The sequence below is a fragment of the Mustelus asterias genome, chromosome 7 (assembly GCF_964213995.1).
Source record: "Mustelus asterias chromosome 7, sMusAst1.hap1.1, whole genome shotgun sequence".
NCBI lineage: Eukaryota > Metazoa > Chordata > Chondrichthyes > Carcharhiniformes > Triakidae > Mustelus > Mustelus asterias.
Window position 1 is genome coordinate 37,503,167 of NC_135807.1, and position 19,970 is coordinate 37,523,136.

General features: G+C 45.6%; 1 protein-coding gene and 1 long non-coding RNA gene across 4 annotated transcripts in view; both read right to left on the minus strand.

The window, feature by feature from the left end:
* Positions 1–19,970, minus strand: part of LOC144496075 (unconventional myosin-Id-like) — a 135,627-nt gene that overhangs the window by 62,464 nt on the left and 53,193 nt on the right. For all 3 annotated transcript variants that reach the window (XM_078217033.1, XM_078217032.1, XM_078217034.1), the window contains 4 exons: positions 18,016–18,161; positions 14,245–14,359; positions 6,184–6,354; positions 2,450–2,520 (listed from right to left, as the gene is read on the minus strand). In XM_078217033.1, coding sequence (XP_078073159.1) covers positions 2,450–2,520; positions 6,184–6,354; positions 14,245–14,359; positions 18,016–18,161 — 503 coding nt within the window. The remainder of the gene's footprint in view (positions 1–2,449; positions 2,521–6,183; positions 6,355–14,244; positions 14,360–18,015; positions 18,162–19,970) is intronic.
* Positions 16,475–16,818, minus strand: LOC144496074 (uncharacterized). Its single transcript, XR_013498371.1, has 2 exons — positions 16,645–16,818; positions 16,475–16,576 (listed from the first exon to the last, which is right to left on the minus strand). It is a non-coding gene; the product is annotated as an uncharacterized LOC144496074 (long non-coding RNA).

Genomic DNA, 19,970 nt, shown 5'->3' on the forward strand with positions numbered 1-19,970 from the left:
ACGTCCGTGGTGGGGAAGTTGTTGGAGAAGATTCTTAGAGATAGGATGTATGCGCATTTAGAAAGGAATAAACTCATTAACGATAGTCAGCATGGTTTTGTGAGAGGGAGGTCATGCCTCACTAACCTGGTGGAGTTTTTTGAAGAAGTGACTAGAATGGTTGATGAGGGAAGGGCCGTGGGTGTCGTCTATATGGACTTTAGTAAAGCGTTTGACAAAGTCCCTCATGGTAGGCTGGTGAAAAAGGTTGGATCTCATGGGATAAAGGGGGAGGTGGCTAGATGGGTGGAGAACTGGCTTGGTCACAGAAGACAGAGGGTGGTAGTGGAAAGGTCTTTTTCCGGCTGGAGGCCTGTGACTAGTGGTGTTCCGCAGGGCTCTGTATTGGGACCTCTGCTGTTTGTGATTTATATAAACGATCTGGAAGAAGGTGTAACTGGGGTGATCAGTAAGTTTGCGGACGACACAAAATTGGCAGGACTTGCAGATAGTGAGGAGCATTGTCAGAAGCTACAGAAGGATATAGATAGGCTGGAAATTTGAGCAAAGAAATGGCAGATGGAGTTCAATCCTGATAAATACGAAGTGATGCATTTTGGTAGAAATAATGTAGGGAGGAGCTATACGATAAATGGCAGAACCATAAAGAGTGTAGATACGCAGAGGGACCTGGGTGTGCAAGTCCACAGATCCTTGAAGGTGACGTCACAGGTGGAGAAGGTGGCGAAGAAGGCATATGGCATGCTTGCCTTTATAGGACGGGGCATAGAGTATAAAAGTTGGGGTCTGATGTTGCAGATGTATAGAACGTTGGTTCGGCTGCATTTGGAATACTGCGTCCAGTTCTGGTCGCCACACTACCAGAAGGACGTGGAGGCTTTGGAGAGAGTACAGAGGAGGTTTACCAGGATGTTGCTTGGTATGGAGGGGCTTAGTTATGAGGAGAGATTGGGTAAACTGGGGTTGTTCTCCCTGGAAAGACGGAGGATGAGGGGAGACTTAATAGAGGTGTATAAAATTATGAAAGGCATTGATAGGGTGAACGGTGGGAAGCTTTTCCCCAGGTCGGTGGTGACGTTCACGAGGGGTCATAGGTTCAAGGTGAAGGGGGGGGAGGTTTAACACAGATATCAGAAGGACATATTTTACACAGAGGGTGGTGGGGGCTTGGAATGCGCTGCCAGGCAAGGTGGTGGAGGTGGACACACTGGGAACGTTTAAGACTTATCTAGACAGCCATATGAACGGAGTGGAAATGGAGGGATACAAAAGAATGGTCTAGTTTGGACCAGGGAGCGGCATGGGCTTGGAGGGCCGAAGGGCCTGTTCCTGTGCTGTATTGTTCTTTGTTCTTTGTTGTTCTTTGAGAGTTAAAGAGAAGGCAACATGTCAGCCAGTAACATGGACTGAGTGCTCCCATGCAAAGAGTTTGAATATTTTGTTCTGAGTATTACACAGAATGTTGAAATTTTCAGTTGAAATTTTGTTGGAAGTCGATTCAGTGATGGATTTTATTGCTACTTAACACATTGCCTCTGGGATTGCTCCTGGCAAGTTGGAGAGCATGTCGGATGAACAGAGCATTAAGCAGCATAATAAGCAATCTAGTCTGCTGCATGTTACCAACCTGTCCCTCTCAACAGATATTCAGAGGCCAATTGCAAACTGTGTCTACAAGACATGTGTCTGCAGACTGCCAGTAATTGGAAATCCCCAGTTCCTTTCCTTGGGAAGAGGGAAGGAATAACTGGATCTAATTCTGTACCTAACCTGTGTTAAGCCTGATCTGGGAATGTTTGATAGGATAGTGTAGAGGATACTCTGAATCTAACCTGTGTTATTCCTGATCTGGGAATGTGTGATAAGGTAGTGTAGAGGGATAGTCTGTATTTAACCTGTGTTATTTTTGATCTGGGAATGTTTGATGGGATAGTATAGAGGGATAGTCTGTATTTAACCTATGTTATTCCTGATCTGGGAGTGCTTGATGAGATAGTGTAGAGAGATACTCTGGGCGGAATTTTATCGGCACGTCTGCCCGAGGTTCGTACGATCCCGCCCGAGGCCAATGGAGAATGCCGTTTTCCGAATCTCACCCGCCCACGGAATCTGGACAGGCGTGCCAGTAAAATTCCAGCCTCTGTATCTAACCTGTGTTATGCCTGATCCAGAAGTGCTTCATGGGATAGTGTAGAGGGATACTCTGTATTTAACCTGTGTTACTCCTGATCTGGGAATGTTTGCCACTTTCTCATGGTGCAAAAACATTCCGCTTTGCCAATAACGAACCGAAAGGGCGGGATTTTACAGCGTCGCTCGAGCGAGACTGGAAATTCGCACCCAAAGTCAACGGACATTTCCGTTGTCCGCCCCTCACTGTCCGATTCCGTGACGGACGATGCGGTAGAATGCCAGCTAAAGTATTTTTAAAGATAAGGGTGGGACCTACGTGACCTGTCCGGCGTAGTGCTTTATCCTGAAGTGTTTGCTGAATTCCATATTCCTTTCTGTCGGACTCAGCTGCAAAAAAAACGCAAGTGTTAACTTTGTGTAAAAAGCAATTTGCGAGTTGTCAGATCACTCAGTGGAAGGAACGGAGGTCACAGGTTTCAGTTTCAGCCTGTGCTCAATGAGTTGATCTCAGTGGGGCCATCAGTTTGAATGTTTGCAGTTGAACCTCAATACCCTCAGACTGGAGAGTGGATAAATCACGGATAATTCCTGCTCCTGATCGCAATCCCAGTAGCTATTAATGGAGTGCTTATCAATGAAATTTAGTTGACGGTCAGATTGAGTTTAATGTTGATTCTTCCTAGAGTTGAATATCTTTCACTGCACCCCCAGCTCAATTCACACATCATCCAACTTAGAAACATATTGCTATTCCTTCAATATCGCTTGGTCAAAGTGCTAAAACTCCCTACTAAACTGTAGTATAATGGTCTGACAAATATAGGGTTAACAATTATAGGGTTAACATGGGACTGATTATACTAATGTGATGTAAGACTTCACAACTAGGGGTCAGTCTTGTCAGCCATGTGTACTAACACGCATGGAGGCATTTAAGACTACGGAGACTTCATTAAGACCTACCAGACAGTATTCAACGCTTCACAACACCAGAAACACTGTGGGACTATTTTCACTACATGAACTGCAGGAACAAAGACTGCCACCAGTTTCACAAAGGAAACAAAGGATGGGAATGGCCACACCTTGATAATAAAGGAAACGCTGCAAAAACGGATGATTTCAGTGAGGGGTGCTCATTCATTGGAATCATAATGCAGCAGCAATCAGCGTTCTTCCTTGGCATGGCATGGTGTGATTATGGTCAATTTATTGCGCTCAGTAGCGAAGTTGGTTAACGTGCCAACACCTGGCATGGTTAGGGTGGCAAGATGGTATTTTGTGCCAATAGCAATTGTGTAAGCTGCAGAGCTGGGCTGAGAGGTGGCAAATGGAGTTTAATGCAGAAAAGTGTGAGGTGATTCACTTTGGAAGGAGTAACAGGAATACAGAGTACTGGGCTAATGGTAAGATACTTGGTAGTGTGGATGAGCAGAGAGATCTCGGTGTCCATGTGCATAGATTACTGAAAGTTGGCACCCAGGCTGATAGGGTTGTTAAGAAGGCGTACGGCGTGTTAGCTTCTATTGGTAGAGGGATTGCGTTTTGGAGCCATGAGGTCATCATAGAATCATAGAAACCCTACAGTGCAGAAAGAGGCCATTTGGCCCATCGAGTCTGCACCGACCACAATCCCACCCAGGCCCTACCCTCTTACCCCTACATATTTACCCGCTAATCCCTCTAACCTATGCATCTCAGGACACTAAGGGGCAATTTTAGCATGGCCAATCAACCTAACCCGCACATCTTTGGACTGTGGGAGGAAACCGGAGCACCCGGAGGAAACCCACGCAGACATGAGGAGAATGTGCAAACTCCACACAGACAGTGACCCAAGCCGGGAATTGAACCCAGGTCCCTGGAGCTGTGAAGCAGCAGTGCTAACCACTGTGCTACCGTGCCACCCGTCATGTTGCAGCTGTACAAAACTCTGGTGCGGCCACACTTGGAGTATTGCGTACAGTTCTGGTCATCACATTATAGGAAGGATGTGGAAGCATTGGAAAGGGTGCAGAGGAGATTTACCAGGATGTTGCCTGGTATGGTGCGAAGGTCTTATGAGGAAAGGCTGAGGGACTTGAGGCTGATTTCATTAGAGAGAAGAAGGTTAAGAGGTGACTTAATAGAGGCATATAAGATGATCAGAGGATTGGATAGGGTGGACAGTGAGAGCCTTTTTCCTCGGATGGTGATGGCTAGCACGAGAGGACATAGCTTTAAATTGAGGGGTGATAGATATAGGACTGATGTTAGAGGTAGGTTCTTCACTCAGAGAGTAGTAAGGGCATGGAATGCCCTGCCTGCAACAGTAGTGGACTCGCCACCATTAAGGGCATTTAAATGGTCATTGGATAAACATATGGATGATATTGGAATAGTGTAGGTTAAATGGGCTTTAGATTAGTTTCAAAGGTCAGCGCAACATCGAGGGCCGAAGGGCCTGTACTGCACTGTAATGTTCTATGTTCTATGTATGTCAGGTATTTTCAAGTCTCAGGGAAAGAAAGACACTGAATGGATTACAATTTGTTAGTCTTCAAGAAGGTAAAGTCAACAAGCAGGTTATCCTCCATCACTGCTACATAACCCCACGTGCTAACAGATCTGGTAATAGATTGCCTTCCCATCTTATTGATTTGGTTATGGCATTGCCCAATCTAATGAGTGTCTGGTCTCGGTGTGAAACCAGCAGCAGCTAAAGAAAGAAAGGACTTACATTTATATAGCACCATTAACATCCTCAGGCCACACTGATGCATTTTACAGCAAAATAAGTACTTTTTGAAGGGGAGACAATGTAGGATGTGTAACAACAAACCTGCATATAGCAAGCTGTCTGAGACAGCAAAGTGATAATGACCCAGATTCTCTATGTTTCACTGATGCTGGTTGAGCAATAAATGGTGGACAAGACATGGCCTTGGGACCTTTTCCATTGAGTGGAAAGTACAGGCATGCCAGCATTGGGATGTCATAATGCCATGAAAGACACAAGGGGTGAGATTCTCCGGCCGCCCCTCAGAGTTGTTCTCAGCAGCAGGAGGCAGCATGCTGTAGATTGGTGGCGGACTCCTCTTCCCCATCACTGTCAATGGGAATTCCCATTGAAACCACCCCACATCACCAGGAAACCCACAGCAAGGGGTGCACTGTCGGCGGGACCAGAGAATGCCACCGGCATGAACGGCTGGAGAATCACGGCATAAATAAATGTCAGTTTTTAAAAATTCTAACTAAGTTTTGAGAAGTGTGAGAATAGGGGTGATGTGGCTGATGGACATGAGAAATAAGTTTTTCAAGATGGCTTTGTACTGAGTTAGGCCTGAACAGCAATCTAACCACCTATTAGGAATTAGATTTAACTGTACTTTGCTTCTTCCTGGTCAGAAGAACCATGGGCATAAATCATCATTTCAAGAACATGCAACATTGGTGAAATGCTTGTGACAACAGCATTAATTCTGACAGATTTCAGGTAGTTTGTATGTGGATAGTTCAGTGCTCATGTTAATATTGGGCTACCTCAGGGAAGGGGGTGAGAAAATGAGAGGCACCAATAAAGTTCAGGGTTGGCCGGCTGGTGTGACAGGGAAGAGCTCTTTATTGAGAAAGCCAATTCACTGCCTTGGCTCTTGTCTCTCACTGCTTTTTCATTGCTGAAAGTTTTAGGCCATTGTACTAGCCAGAGATGCTCTTGTGCCCCCTTTTGAGTTACCCAGATACATTTCACAGTGGTAGGAACTGAAGGCAGGAATAGCCATGCCACCAGTTCTATTTCTACTTAAAGTTGTGGAGTCATAGAGGTATACAGCACGGAAAGAGGCCCTTTGGCCCAACTCATCCATGCCAACCAGGTTGCCTAAACTGATATTAGCCTGCAAGAGTGAGCAACACAATAGCTGTGCATCTGATCTCCCCACAGGAAATCCTAGCTATAGGTTTAATGGAAAAAAGACCTGGCATAACCTGATTTGAGGCCTATGTTAATCACTGCCTGTCATATATTTCCTGACCTCTTGCTGTTCCCAGCTTCTGGCTTTGTTCTACCTTTCTGCTGGTGTAGTGGGCATGTTTGCCCAGCTTGGAATCCATGGTGTCCACCAAGATGGCATCTGTCACCTTCCCAACATTCATACAGGCTTCATCCAAGATGGCGATGATTCCTTTGTGTGGTTGTTCCACAAGATCCACAATGATTTGATTGTTGAAATATTCAATCTGAGCAATGAAAATATAGAGAGAAAATAAACATTCAGCAATCAGACACTAACCGGTCCTTCACTGGGGCACTTGTGCAGTACTGATCCATGGAACTAAGCCGGACGTAGTGGCTGGGAGGAAATACAGTGGATATAGTGCAAATGGACTTTACAAAAGATTTTGGGGAGGTTATTAGAGAGGATTGAGGAATTGTGGGGAGGATCACAAATTGGATTCGACATTAGTTAAAAGGAAGAAAACAAAGGATAGAACTGAAGGGGAATTTTTCTGATTAGTTCAATATGGGTAATGATGTTGACAGGGATCAGGTCTGGGTCTAATTATGTGCCTCCTGTATAGAATCATAGAATCCTACAGTGCAGAAGGAGGCCATTCGGCCCATTGAATCTTCACCGACCGCAATCCCACCCAGGCCCTTTCCCATTAACCCCATACATTTACCCTAGCTCGTCCTCCTGACATTAAGGGGCAATTTAGCATGGCCAATTCACCTAACCCGTGCATCTTTGGACTGTGAGAGAAAACCAGAGCACCCGGAGGAAACCCATGCAGAAATGGGGAGAACATACAAACTCCACACAGACAGGGACGCAAGCCGGGAATCAAACCCGGGTCCCTGGCATTGTGAGGCAGCAGTGCTAACCACTATGCCACTGTGCCGCCCCAATGATATATCAATAATTTTCTATTCAAAATAGGAGGGACAATTAATCCTTTAGAAGACCAAAGAAAGATACTACGGGATATCAAGGGAATAAGCTAAAAAGTGGCAGAAGGAATTAAATGTTAGGAAGTGGAATGCAGGCACTGAGAAGGATTGGACCATAAAACTCTGATTTTGTATAAGCTTGGTTCACCAACAGACATATACCATTCTGTAGCATTTAACTATTCTCAATTCTGTTTTTGATGCACTCATCAGCAGATATCCTTTGAGAATGGGCTTGGACCCACGATGAAGGCAATGGTGATGGAAGATTATATAAGGCTTTGATGAAACTGTCCCTAAAGTACTGCCTCAGGTCATGGCTCCATATTTAAGGAAGGATATACATACATGCCTTTGGGACGGTACAGCAGAGATTCACTAGATTAGTTCCTGGGATGAGAGGGTTGTCCGATGATGAGAGGAATCCTTCTTAAGTTTAGGAGAATCATAGAATCCTACAGTGCAGAAGGAGGCCATTTGGCCCATTGAGTCTGCACTGACCACAATTCCACCTGGTCCCTATCCCCATAACCCCATTCATTTACCCTAGTTAGTCCCCCTGACACTAAGGGGTAATTTAGCATGGCCAATCCACTTAATCCACACATCTTTGGAGTGTGGGAGGGAACCGGAGCACCCGGAGGAAACCCATGAGAGACGAATGAGAGGCGATTGCATTGAAACACACAGGTTGTGAAAGGTTTTGACAGGCTAGACATGGAGAGGTTGTTTTGCTGTTTGGGAAAATCTAGAACATGGAGGCACAGTCTCCGGATAAGAGCTCAATCATTTAGGACTGAGGTGAGGAGAAATTTATTTACTCAAAGGATTGTTAATCCCTGGAAATCTCCAGCCCAGAGAACAGTGGGTGCTCCATCGGTAAGTCTATTCAAGGCCAAGATTTTTGGTCTTTTAGAGAGAGCAGGTCTCCATCAAGGGATTTGGGGAGACGTGAGAAAATCAGTTGAGTCAGAAGAACGAACAGCCATGATCATATTAAACAGTGGAGCGGCCTCAAATGTTGATCCTATTCAATGGCAGAACAGGCTCGAGGGGCCTAACAACCTACTCCTGTTCCTATTTCTTACGGTCTTTTGGTATTAACATCGCCCATGGTGAGGCATTGGAATTACGGTTTGAGAAGTTTACATCGGCAGTTTAAATGCCTTATTAGCTTATAGAAAATTGTAATAGCTTGAACATTAGCATGTTCAAGACTGAAATCGATTGATTTCTGATAGTAATGGCATCAAGGGATTGTGGGGGAAAAATGCAGAGCTGGATGATTAGCCATGATGGACGGAATTCTCCGTCCGCGTTGGTCTAAAGGCTGGAAATTCCCGTCCGACTGTCAATGGGCCTTCACATTGCCCGCAACCCGCCTGCTACAATTTCAATGGCTGGCAGGGTGGGAGAATTCCAGCCAGCATGTAGGCCAACATACCATTTGCCTTCTACACCACCTTCTGCACCTGCGTGCTTACCTTCAGCGACTGGTGTACAAGGATACCCAGGTTTTATTGCACATTCCCCTCTCTCAATCTACAACCATTCAGATAATAATTTGTCTTCCTGTTTTTTCTACCAAAGTGGATAACCTCACATTTATCTATACTATACTGCATCTCATAGAAATCATAGAAACCCTACAGTGCAGAAGGAGGCCATTCGGCCCATCGAGTCTGCACCGACCACAATCCCACCCAGGCTCTACCCCCACATATTTACCCGCTAATCCCTCTAACCTACGCATCCCAGGAATCTAAGGGGCAATTTTTAACCTGGCCAATCAACCTAACCCGCACATCTTTGGACTGTGGGAGGAAACCGGAGCACCCGGAGGAAACCCACGCAGACACGAGGAGAATGTGCAAACTCCACACAGACAGTGACCCGAGCCGGGAATCGAACCCGGGACCCTGGAGCTGTGAAGCAGCAGTGCTAACCACTGTGCTACCGTGCCGCCCTATCTGCCATGCATTTGCCCACTCAACTTGTCCAAATCACACTGAAGCATTTCTGTATCCTCCTCACAGCTCACCCTCCCACCCAGATTTGTCTCATCTGCACATTTGGTGATATTACATTTAGTTCCCTCTTCCAAATCATCAATATATATTGTGATTAGCTGGGGTCCCAGCATTGATCCCTGTGGCACCTCACTGTCTGCAACTTGGAAAAGGATCAGTTTATTCCTACTCTTTGGGGAAAATTTTACCATTTTGAGTCTAAGTGCCGGATCTGGGCATCAAATGGATCCGAGCCTGGAATCCTCTTTCCAGCACGCCCATACACGTTTTGCCGGCTCCGGCCCGATTTGCGCTGTGTGCGGGGCTTAGCGCTGATGGACCAATCGGAGCTCAGAACTGCGCATGCGCAGTTTGAAAATAATCTGACAGAGTGCGCCCGGGCGCGAAAGAAAAAGCAGAAAGAGCGGTTCTCTGACATTCATCCTCTGGTCGGCGGGGGGGGGGGGGGGGGGAGGGGGGGGTGACGTATCATCCCGTGGGGGGAGGGGGGTTGGAGAGGGGGTGTGATGTATCATCCCCTCGGGGGGGGGGGGAAGAGGGGGTGTGACTGATCATCCTCTGGTCAGGGGGGGTTCCACTGCCCATCTGCGGCCGATCCCTGCGGCCGATCCATGCAAATGCATTTAAATCGTCGCGCCGCCCGATTCGGGCATCGGCCGGACCCTCGCCCGAATCGGGTGTCGGTAAAGGCGTGATCTGCTCAGATTTGGGTGCAGATCGTGTTAAAGGCCCAACACCCAACTTTACCGTGATTTCATGCCCAAAAATGGGCGCGAAGTTTTGGTAAAATCAGGCCCTTTGTTTGCTGCCTGTCAACCAGTTTTCAGTCCATCTCAAGACATTACCCAAGTGTTTTGCTGTGAAATCTTTTATAATGGAGTCTAGCATTTTCCACACTACCAACATCAAGCTGACTGGTCTATAATTCCTTGTTTTCTCTCTACCTCCCTTTTTAAATAGTGAGGTTACATTAGCTACCCTCCAATCAAGGGAACTGTTCCAGAATATACAATCTTGGAAGATGACCACCAATGCATCCACTATTTATCAGGCTACTTCTTTAAGTACTTTGGGATGTAGATTATCAGGCCCTTTGCAGATAACACAAATCTGGGTGGGAGGGTGAGCTGTGAGGAGGATACAGAGATGCTTCAGTATGATTTGGACAAGTTGAGTGAGTCGACAAATGCATGGCAGATGCAGTATAGTATAGATAAATGAGAGGTTATCCACTTTGATAGAAAAAACAGGAAGACAGATTATAGGGGATTTATCGGCATTCAATCCCATCAATTTCCCAACACTATTTCCCTACTAATGCTGATTTCCTTCAGTTCCCCCCTTTCTCTAAAGCCTGTGTTCCCAACATTTCTGGTATGTTATTTGTGTTCTCCTTTGTGAAGACAGAACCAAAGTATGCATTTAGGGCAGGATTTTCTGGTCACGCTCACACCATAACCGGAAAATCCCATCTGAGGTCAACGGACCTTTGTATGATCCACCCCCGGCCCACTACAATTCCCATGGCAAACGGGACAGGAAAATTCCCTTTAGTTGATGTTGAGTGTCCCATTGGGAGACTGCTGTGTAGACTGGCAGCTGGGCTGTGTTGGAATTCTGCCAGTTTCAGAAATCGGGCAAAGACTACCTTGCCACTCAGGATGGGTGGGGATTACTTTGGGAACTGATGCAGGAAGTCAGAGGGTTTCTAAAGTGGGGACAGAAACAAAAGGCAGTAAGGGGAAAAGTGGAAGGCAGAGAAACCAAAGACAAAAATCAAAAAAAGGCCACATTACATCATAATTCTAAGAGGGCAATTAATGCCAAAAAGACAAGCCTGAGGGTTCTGTGTCTCAATGCGAGCAGCATTTGTAATAAGGTGGATTAATTAACTGCTCAGACAGTCATTAATGGTTATGATGTAATTGGGATCACAGAGACCTGGCTCCTGGGTGATCAGGGATGGGAACTCAACATCCAGGGGTATTCAATATTCTGGAAAGATAAACGGAAAGGAAAGGGGGGTGGGGTGGCATTACTGGTTAAAGAGGAGGTTAACGCAATAGTAAGGAAGGACATTGGCCTGGACAATGTGGAATCTGTATGGGTGGAGCTGCAGAACACCAAAGGACAAAAAACGTTAGTGGAGCTGTATACAGACGACCAAACAGTAGTAGTGAGGTTGGGGATGGCATCAAGCAGGAAATTAGAGATGTGTGCAGTAAGGGTACAGCAGTTATTATGGGTGATTTCAATTTGCATATTGATTGGGCTCACCAAACTGGTAGCAATACGATGGAGGAGGATTTCCTGGAAAGTATAAGGGACGGTTTTCTCAACCAATATGTCGAGGAACCAACTAGAGAGCAGGTCATCTTAGACTGGGAATTGTGTAATGAGAGAGGATTAACTAGCAACCTTGTGGTGTGCGAATCGTTTGGGGAAGAATGGTCATAGTATGGTAGAATTCTTCATTAAGATGGAAAGTGACACAGTTAAGTCTGAGACGAGGGTCCTGAACTTGAGGAAAGCTAATTTTGATGGTATGAGATGTGCATTGGCTAGGATAAACTGGCAAAGGATACTTAACAGTGGATAGGCAATGGCAGACATTTAAAGAACATGTATGAACTTCAACAACTGTACATCCCTGTCTGACATAAGCGTAAAACAGGGAAGATGGCTCATCCATGGCTAACAAGGGAAATCAGGGATCGTGTTAAAGCCAAAGAGGAGGTGTATAAATTGGCCAGAAAAAGCAGCAAAGCTGAGGACTGAGAGAAATTTAAAATTCAGCAGAGGAGGACAAAGGGTTTAATTCAGAAGGGGAAAATAGAATACAAGAGTCAGCTTGCAGAAACACAAGAACTGACTGCAAATGCTTCTATGGATATGTGAAGAGAAAAGACTGGTGAAGAAAAATGTAGGTCCCTGACAGTTAGAATCAGGTGACTTCGTAATGGGCAACAAAGAGATGGCAGACCAGCTGAACAAATACTTTGGAATCTGTCTTCACTAAGGAGGAGGACACAAATAACCTTCCAGAAATACTAGAGGACAGAGGGTCTAGCATGAAGGAGGAACTGAAGGAAATCCTTATTAATCAGGAAATTGTACTGGGGAAATTGCTGAGATTAAAACCTGGTAAGTCTCCAGGGTGTTATGCTTTACATCCCAGAGTACTTAAGGAAGTGGCCTTAGAAATAGTTACACATTGATGATCATTTTCCAGCATTCTATAGACTCTCTGGAAGAGTTCCAATGGGTTGGAGGGTAGCTAATGTAACCCCACTTTATTAAAAAGGAGGGAGAGAGAAAATGGGGAATTACAGACCGGTTAGCCTGACATCGGTAGTGGGGAAAATGTTGGAGTTAATTATTAAGGTTGTAATAACTGAGCATTTGGAAAGCGGTGACAGAATCGGTCCAAGTCAGCATGGATTCACTAAAGGGAAATCTTGCTTTACAAATCTTCTGGAAATTTTTGAGGATGTGACAGTAGAATGGACAAGGGTGAACCAGTGGATATTGTGTATCTGGATTTTCAAAAGGCTTTTGATAAGGTCCTACACAGAGATTAGAGAGAAAAATTAAAGCTCATGGTATTGGGGGTAATGTTTTAAGTGAATAGAGAACTGGTGAGCAGACAGGAAGCAGATAATGTGAAGAAATGGTCCTTTTCAGAGTGGCAGGCAGTGCCTAGTAGGGCACTGTAGGATTCAGTGCTGGGACCCCAGCTATTCACAATATACATGAATGATTTGAACAAAGGAATTGAATGTAATATCTCCAAATTTGCAGATGACACTAAGCTGAGTGGCAGTGTGTGCTGTGAGGAGGATGCTAAGAGGCTACAGGGTGACTTGGACAGGCTGACTGAGTGGGCAAATATTTGACAAATGCAATATAATGTGGATAAACGTGAGGCTATCCACTTTGGTGGCAAAAACAGAAAGGAAGATTATCATAGAATCCCTACAGTGGAGAAGGAGGCCATTCAGCCCATCAAGTCTGCACCGACCACAATCCCACCCAGGACCTATCCCTTTAACCCCATTAATTAACCTACTATTCCCCCTGACACTATGGGCAATTTACCATAGCCAATCAACCTAACCCACACATCTTTGGATTGTGGGAGGAAACTGGAGCACCCAGAGGAAACCTATGCAGACACAAGGAGAACATGCAAACTCCACACAGTCACCCGAGGCTGGAATTGAACCCGGGTCCCTGGCACTGTGAGGCAGTAGTGCTAACTACTGTGCCATTCTGCAGCCCATTAGGATCATTCAGATTATTATCTGAATATTGGCAATTTAGGAAAAGGGGAAGTGCAACATGGAATGGTGGAACAGTTGCTGAAGGTTGGCATGCAGGTACAGCAGGCAGTAAGGAAAGCTAATGGCATGCTGGCCTTCATAGCAAGAGGATTTGAGTAGAGGAGTAGAGATGTCTTGCTTCAGTTATACAGGGCATTGGTGAGGCCACACCTTGAGTACTGTGTGTAGATTTGGTCTCCTAGGCTGAGGAAGGACATTCTTGCTATTGAGGGAGTCACTAGACTGATTCCTGGAATGGCAGGACTGACATATGATGAATGATTGGACTGACTGGGTTTGTACTCACTGGAATTTAGAAGGCTAAGAGGGGATCTCATAGAAACATATAAAATCCTGATGGGACTGGACAGGCTAAATGCGGGAAGAACGTTCCCGATGTTACGGAAGTCAGAACTAGGGGTCTCAGTCTAAAAATAAGGGGTAAGCCATTCAGGACTGAGATGAGGAAGAACTTCTTCACTCAGAGAGTTGTGAATCTGTGGAATTCTCTACCACAGAAAGTTGTTGGGGCCAGTTCATTAGATATGTTCAAGAGGGAGCTGGATGTGGCCCTTATGGCTAAAGGTATGGAGAGAAAGCAGGAGCGGGATACTGAAAGTGCATGATCAGCCATTATCATACTGAATGGTGGTGCAGGCTTGAAGGGCCGAATGGCCTATTCCTGCACCTATTTTCTATGTTTCTATATTTTCCAATCAATTATTTCCTGGTTACCCTTCCATACCCTTCATAAACTTCAGGCCTACCCTGAACCTTCTCAGCACTGTATTCTGCAGATAAACTAGCCCATAGTGCAGTGACTTACGTGTTGCCACGTGATGCCTTCCCTCTGGTACTCTGCTTGCTCCTGCCTCAGGATCAGCTCGATGAAGAGCTGTTGCAGCTTCTCATTGCAGTAATTTATACAGAACTGTTCAAAACTGTGGAAAGATCAGACCAAAGTATTGTTACACAGCTGGCACTTTAACATCTTTCCCTCATGGTGATCAACATCTGAGAGCAGAAACAGTTGCAAAAGATGGGCAACTTCAGAAGTGGGCATACAGAGGCATGGGTGATGAAATGCAAAGCTTCCAAGACTGTCTATTTCCGACTCCATAATATCATCCATCTTTGCACATCTGCTGCTAAAACCCTCACTGTTATTACCTCCAAACTCAACTGTCCAAGTGCTCTCCTGGATAGCCTCCCACCTTCCCCTCTCCATCAACTTGAACTTATCCTAGTTGCTGTTGCTTCCAGCCTAACTCATACTAAGTCCCATTCACCCATCACCATCATGTTTGTTGACACACATTGGCTCCTGGTGAGAAAGCCTCAATTTTAAAATTGTCACCTTTACATTCAAAGTCCTCCATAATCACTGGAGCATAATGAGGTCTAATGTGAGAGACCAACCTCCTGAAGAATGTTTGACCAGGAATTGAGTCACACACTGTGGGCCCTATTTTACCATTTTGATGCTATGTGCTGGGCGGATTTGAAACTGGGAGTGTTTCAGATCTGACTTTTAGACACTTTCTCAGGTGCCCCCAAATGCACTCTGCCTAAAAAAATATCAGCAATTCCGAACTGTGCTGCTCAAGCCTGTGGGCGGGGCGTAACGTGCCCGAAATCCTGCAGCTCCGATCGGCGTCTCCAACTGCGCATGCACAGAAAAAAAAAAGAATGAGGCTCCCCTGCCACATCGCTCCCGGGTAATGCTTCTCTCTGGCCCTACAGACATTGCCCCACCCCCACGACATTACTGACCCCATTAACCCCCCACCCCCTCCGCCAACCAGACCAATTGTGGGCCTCTCCCCCCTTCCCCCTCACTGATCCCAGGCAGAGTGGCAGCAGACCCCCCTTCCCCCACAACACCAATCTCAAGCAGATAGCTGTCGGACCACCATCCCCCTCTCCCCCACCGATCTCAAGCAGAGTGCCGTTGGACGCTCAGCACTTACCTCCTCACTAACTGGAGCGCCCAAATCAGTCTTTAGTAGATCATGTCTGTTTCGCACTAATTCTGGATCGGCGAATGCATTTAAATGGCCGGCACGCCGGTTTCAGGTGCGGTCCCGATCACAGCCATTTTCAGGCCTTGGTAAAGGGGGAACCAGTGCGGAGGCGGGCGTGGATTGCACTACTCGCCTCACGCCCGACTTTACCAAGTTTTTACGCGTGAAAACGGGCGCAACTTGATGTAAAATCAGGCCTTGTGATACCAGTACGATTATTTCTTCCAATCTACATAACTTTTGACTTTTTTATTATCGTTTTCATTCTGTTGTCTTTCACCTCTTCATTCACTCTATCCATTTGTATCTGTAGATCTTCTGTTGTGCGAGTGATGAGGACCTAGTCACCTGCAAAACTAGTCAGTTCATTTTTTGGGTGTTCAGAATGGCTGCCTATGACAGGTGTTCAGTCCATAGTAACATTGATCTTTACCATTGCTATGGAAACCAGAAGAAGCAGAAGATGAAGCACAGGAAGGTGTCAAAGTCAAATCTGCCAACCGGTGAAAATAGGGTGACTAGGCCCCGGACCTGCCCACCTCCCCTCTCCCCCCCAACCCATTGTACAAATCTTGTCCAATTTTCTTTGTCTTCAGCTCTGACAAAGGATCATCCAGGTAACATCCTTGATTATTTGATGGTGGCGGAACCATAGCTTATGCCATGATTTTACTGCAGTGAGGCAGACCCCAAGTCTGCTTTAGCCAGAATGAGGATCAAACCCTGTGCTGTTGGCATAATTCTGAACCCCACACTAACCATTGAGTCAACTGAGCTAAGTGGCCCCCTTTCAAAGAACAAAGAACAAAGAACAATACAGCACAGGAACAGGCCCTTCGGCCCTCCAAGCCCGCGCCGCTCCCCGGTCCAGGATTGAATCCTGAATCCAGAATCCCCGCCCAATTTTCCAGCCTACCTATATCCTAATATCCTATCCACCGAGCTGTCCCTCACAGCTACGATGCCTTGTTCATCACAACCTATTAACTCACCCCCACCCCCCCATTCAAAGAACAAGAACAAAGAACAAAGAACAATACAGCACAGGAACAGGCCCTTCGGCCCTCCAAGCCCGCGCCGCTCCCCGGTCCAGGATTGAATCCTGAATCCAGGATCCCCTCCCAATTTTCCAGCCTATCTACATACCAATATCCTATCCACCGAGCTGTCCCTCACAGCTATGATGCTTTGTTCATTACAACCTATTAACTTACCCCCACCCCCCCATTCCAGACCATGTGATCTCCAGGGAGAGGCGAAAACCCAGAGTGAAAAACCCCAGGGCCAATATGGGGAAAAAAAAAAAAATCTGGGAAATTCCTCTCCGACCCCCTGAGGCGATCGAAACGAGTCCAGGAGATCACAATGGCCCCGATCGGAAAATGCTTCCCAACCCTAGTCATTTCCACTTCCACGAACACCATATGAATTCCCTGCCCCCGAGACAGGTTCCCAACTATCCGCAGTCTCACTCTGTACTGGCACCAGCAAGATGATCGTAGAATGAAGCCTTGAAACGAGAAACCAGGAACAATTAGCCCGCGCCGCTCCCTGGTCCAAACTAGACCACTCTTTTGTATCCCTCCATTCCCACTCCGTTCATATAGCTGTCTAGATAAGTCTTAAACGTTCCCAGTGTGTCCGCCTCCACCACCTTGCCCGGCAACACATTCCAGGCCCCCACGACCCTCTGTGTGAAATATGTCCTTCTGATATCTGTGTTAAACCTCCCCCCCTTCACCTTGAACCTATGACCCCTCGTGAACGTCACCACCGACCCGGGGAAAAGCTTCCCACCGTTCACCCTATCTATGCCTTTCATAATTTTATACACCTCTATTAAGTCTCCCCTCATCCTCCGTCTTTCCAAGGAGAACAACCCCAGTTTCCCCAATCTCTCCTCATAACCAAGCCCCTCCATACCAGGCAACATCCTGGTAAACCTCCTCTGTACTCTCTCCAAAGCCTCCACGTCCTTCTGGTAGTGTGGCGACCAGAACTGGACGCAGTATTCCAAATGCGGCCGAACCAACGTTCTATACATCTGCAACATCAGACCCCAACTTTTATACTCTATGCCCCGTCCTATAAAGGCAAGCATGCCATATGCCTTCTTCACCACCTTCTCCACCTGTGACGTCACCTACTCTTTGCCTCTGCTTATAAAGATTCTGCATGGATTTTTAAGAAACTATCAACTTGTCCTTTCTAAGATGGGCTGGGCAGTAGATTTCAGTTTAACTTGACATCTATGGGGAGATTTTTACTATTATACTCACTGCAGCAAGTTAACAAGGTCAAGATGCTATTTTGTACAACATTGAGCCAAAGAAGCCATTTTGCTCTCACAATATGATACTTGGCCTGTTCTCATGCATTATCTGGTCTGTTCTCATCATGTTGTACCTGGAAATACTGTGAGACCAATAGGGGAGAATTGCTGACTAGCAATTCATGCTAGTGTCTGATTGTAGAACCAGCATGAATAGTCTCTGCCTTACCGCTGGTAGTGTTATGAAGTTGTTGTAATGCCTGTTTCACTGTGTAATGGGTAATGCTCCTGTGCACTGTACCTGTTGTTTTCAAAGATCTCAAATCCATAGATATCCAGCACTCCAATCACAGTGTTCTTGCCGTGGATGCGCGGGTCATAATCCTTTTCCTCAATCACACTATTGATCCGGTTCACAATCCAACAAAAAAGACGCTCATAAATGGCCTGTGAAGGGAAGGAAAGTGGAGAAGAGTAACACTTGTTTACTTAAGAGAGGAAATACATCTTATCGCCTTTCACATCAAACTGGCCTGATGTACAATAAATCTTCCTCTACACTTCAAACGCTCCTAGAACAGGCACAGCACATGACAGAGTAAGGCTTCATTTACACTGACACATCAAAGATGCAGATGCCAGGTACAATGTTGTAGCTGGCCTATTCTCACCATGTGATATCAAGCCTGCACATCATTGTTTGCAGATTGATACGTTTTACATTTAATTTTTAACAAAGACAGAGCAGCAATGCAGGCAGAATCGGTGTCAAATTCTCAAAAATCCTCCTCAATGATGTTGATAACATTGTAGATGAATTAATTATACAACTGAGAACATTGCACTGCAAAAATAGACATGAATGGATTATTAAATATATAAGCTGGGTGGTTAATATTGAGCTTAAAATGTTGTTATGATTGGCCCAGGTCAGGCCAATGGGGTGCAGACAGTTTGCTGAATGAGGCATGAGGAATGAGGAGTAGTGTGTTTGAATGTTGAATCTAGGGCCAGCCAGCTGGAATTTGGTAAATAGTAGAAGTGATTATTCACCTTGGACACAGGACTAATGATTAACTTTATGGTGGGACAATTGAGGAGCAGTGGAGGACTTTCAAAGCGATCTTTCACAGTGCTCAGCAAAAGTATATACCAGTGATAAGGAAGGACTGTAGAAAAAAGAGATAATGAGCCATGGATATCTGAGGAAATAAAGGAGGGTATCAAATTGAAAGAAAAGGCATACAAAGTGGCAAAGATTAGTGGGAACCTAGAGGATTGGGAAATCTTTAAAGATCAACAGAAAGCCACGAGAAAAGCTATAAAGAAAAGTAAGATGGATTATGAGAGTAAACTAGCTCAGAATATAAAAACAGATAGCAAAAGTTTCTGCAAATATATAAAACGAAAAAGAGTGGCTAAAGTAAACATTGGTCCTTTAGAGGGTGAGAAGGGGGATGTAATAACTGGAAATGAGAAAATGACTGAGGCGTTGAACAGGTATTTTGTCTTGGTCTTCACAGTGAAAGACACAAATAACATGCCAAAAATTGATGACAGGAAGGGTATGGCAGGTGAGGACCTAGAAACTATCATTATCATGAAAGAGATAGTGTTGGGCAAGCTAATGGGGCTAAAAGTAGACAAGTCTCCTGGTCCTGATGGAATGCATCCCAGGGTACTAAAAGAGATGGCGGGGGAAATAGCAAATGCACTTGTGGTAATTTACCAAAATTCGCTGGATTCTGGGGTGGTTCCCACAGATTGGAAAACAGCAATGTGACGCCACTGTTTAAAAAAGGAGGTAGACAAAAGGCAGGTAACTGTAGGCCGGTTAGCTTAACTTCTGTAGTAGGGAAAATGCTTGAATCTATCATCAAGGAAGAAATAGCGAGACATCTGGATATAAATTGTCCCATTGGGAAGACGCAGCATGGGTTCATGAAGGGCAGGTCATGTTTGACTAATTTGGTGGAATTCTTTGAGAACATTACATGTGCAGTGGACAATGGGGAACCTGTGGATGTGGTATATCTGGATTTCCAGAAGGCATTTGAAAAGGTGCCGCACCAAAGACTGCTGCATAAGATAAAGGTGCACGGTGTTACGGGTAATGTATTAGCATGGATAGAGGATTGGTTAACTAACAGAAAGCTAAAGAGTGGGGGTAAGTGGGTGTTTTTCTGGTTGGCGATCAGTGACTAGTGGTGTGCCTCAGGGATCAGTGTTGGGACTACAATTGTTTACGATTTTCAT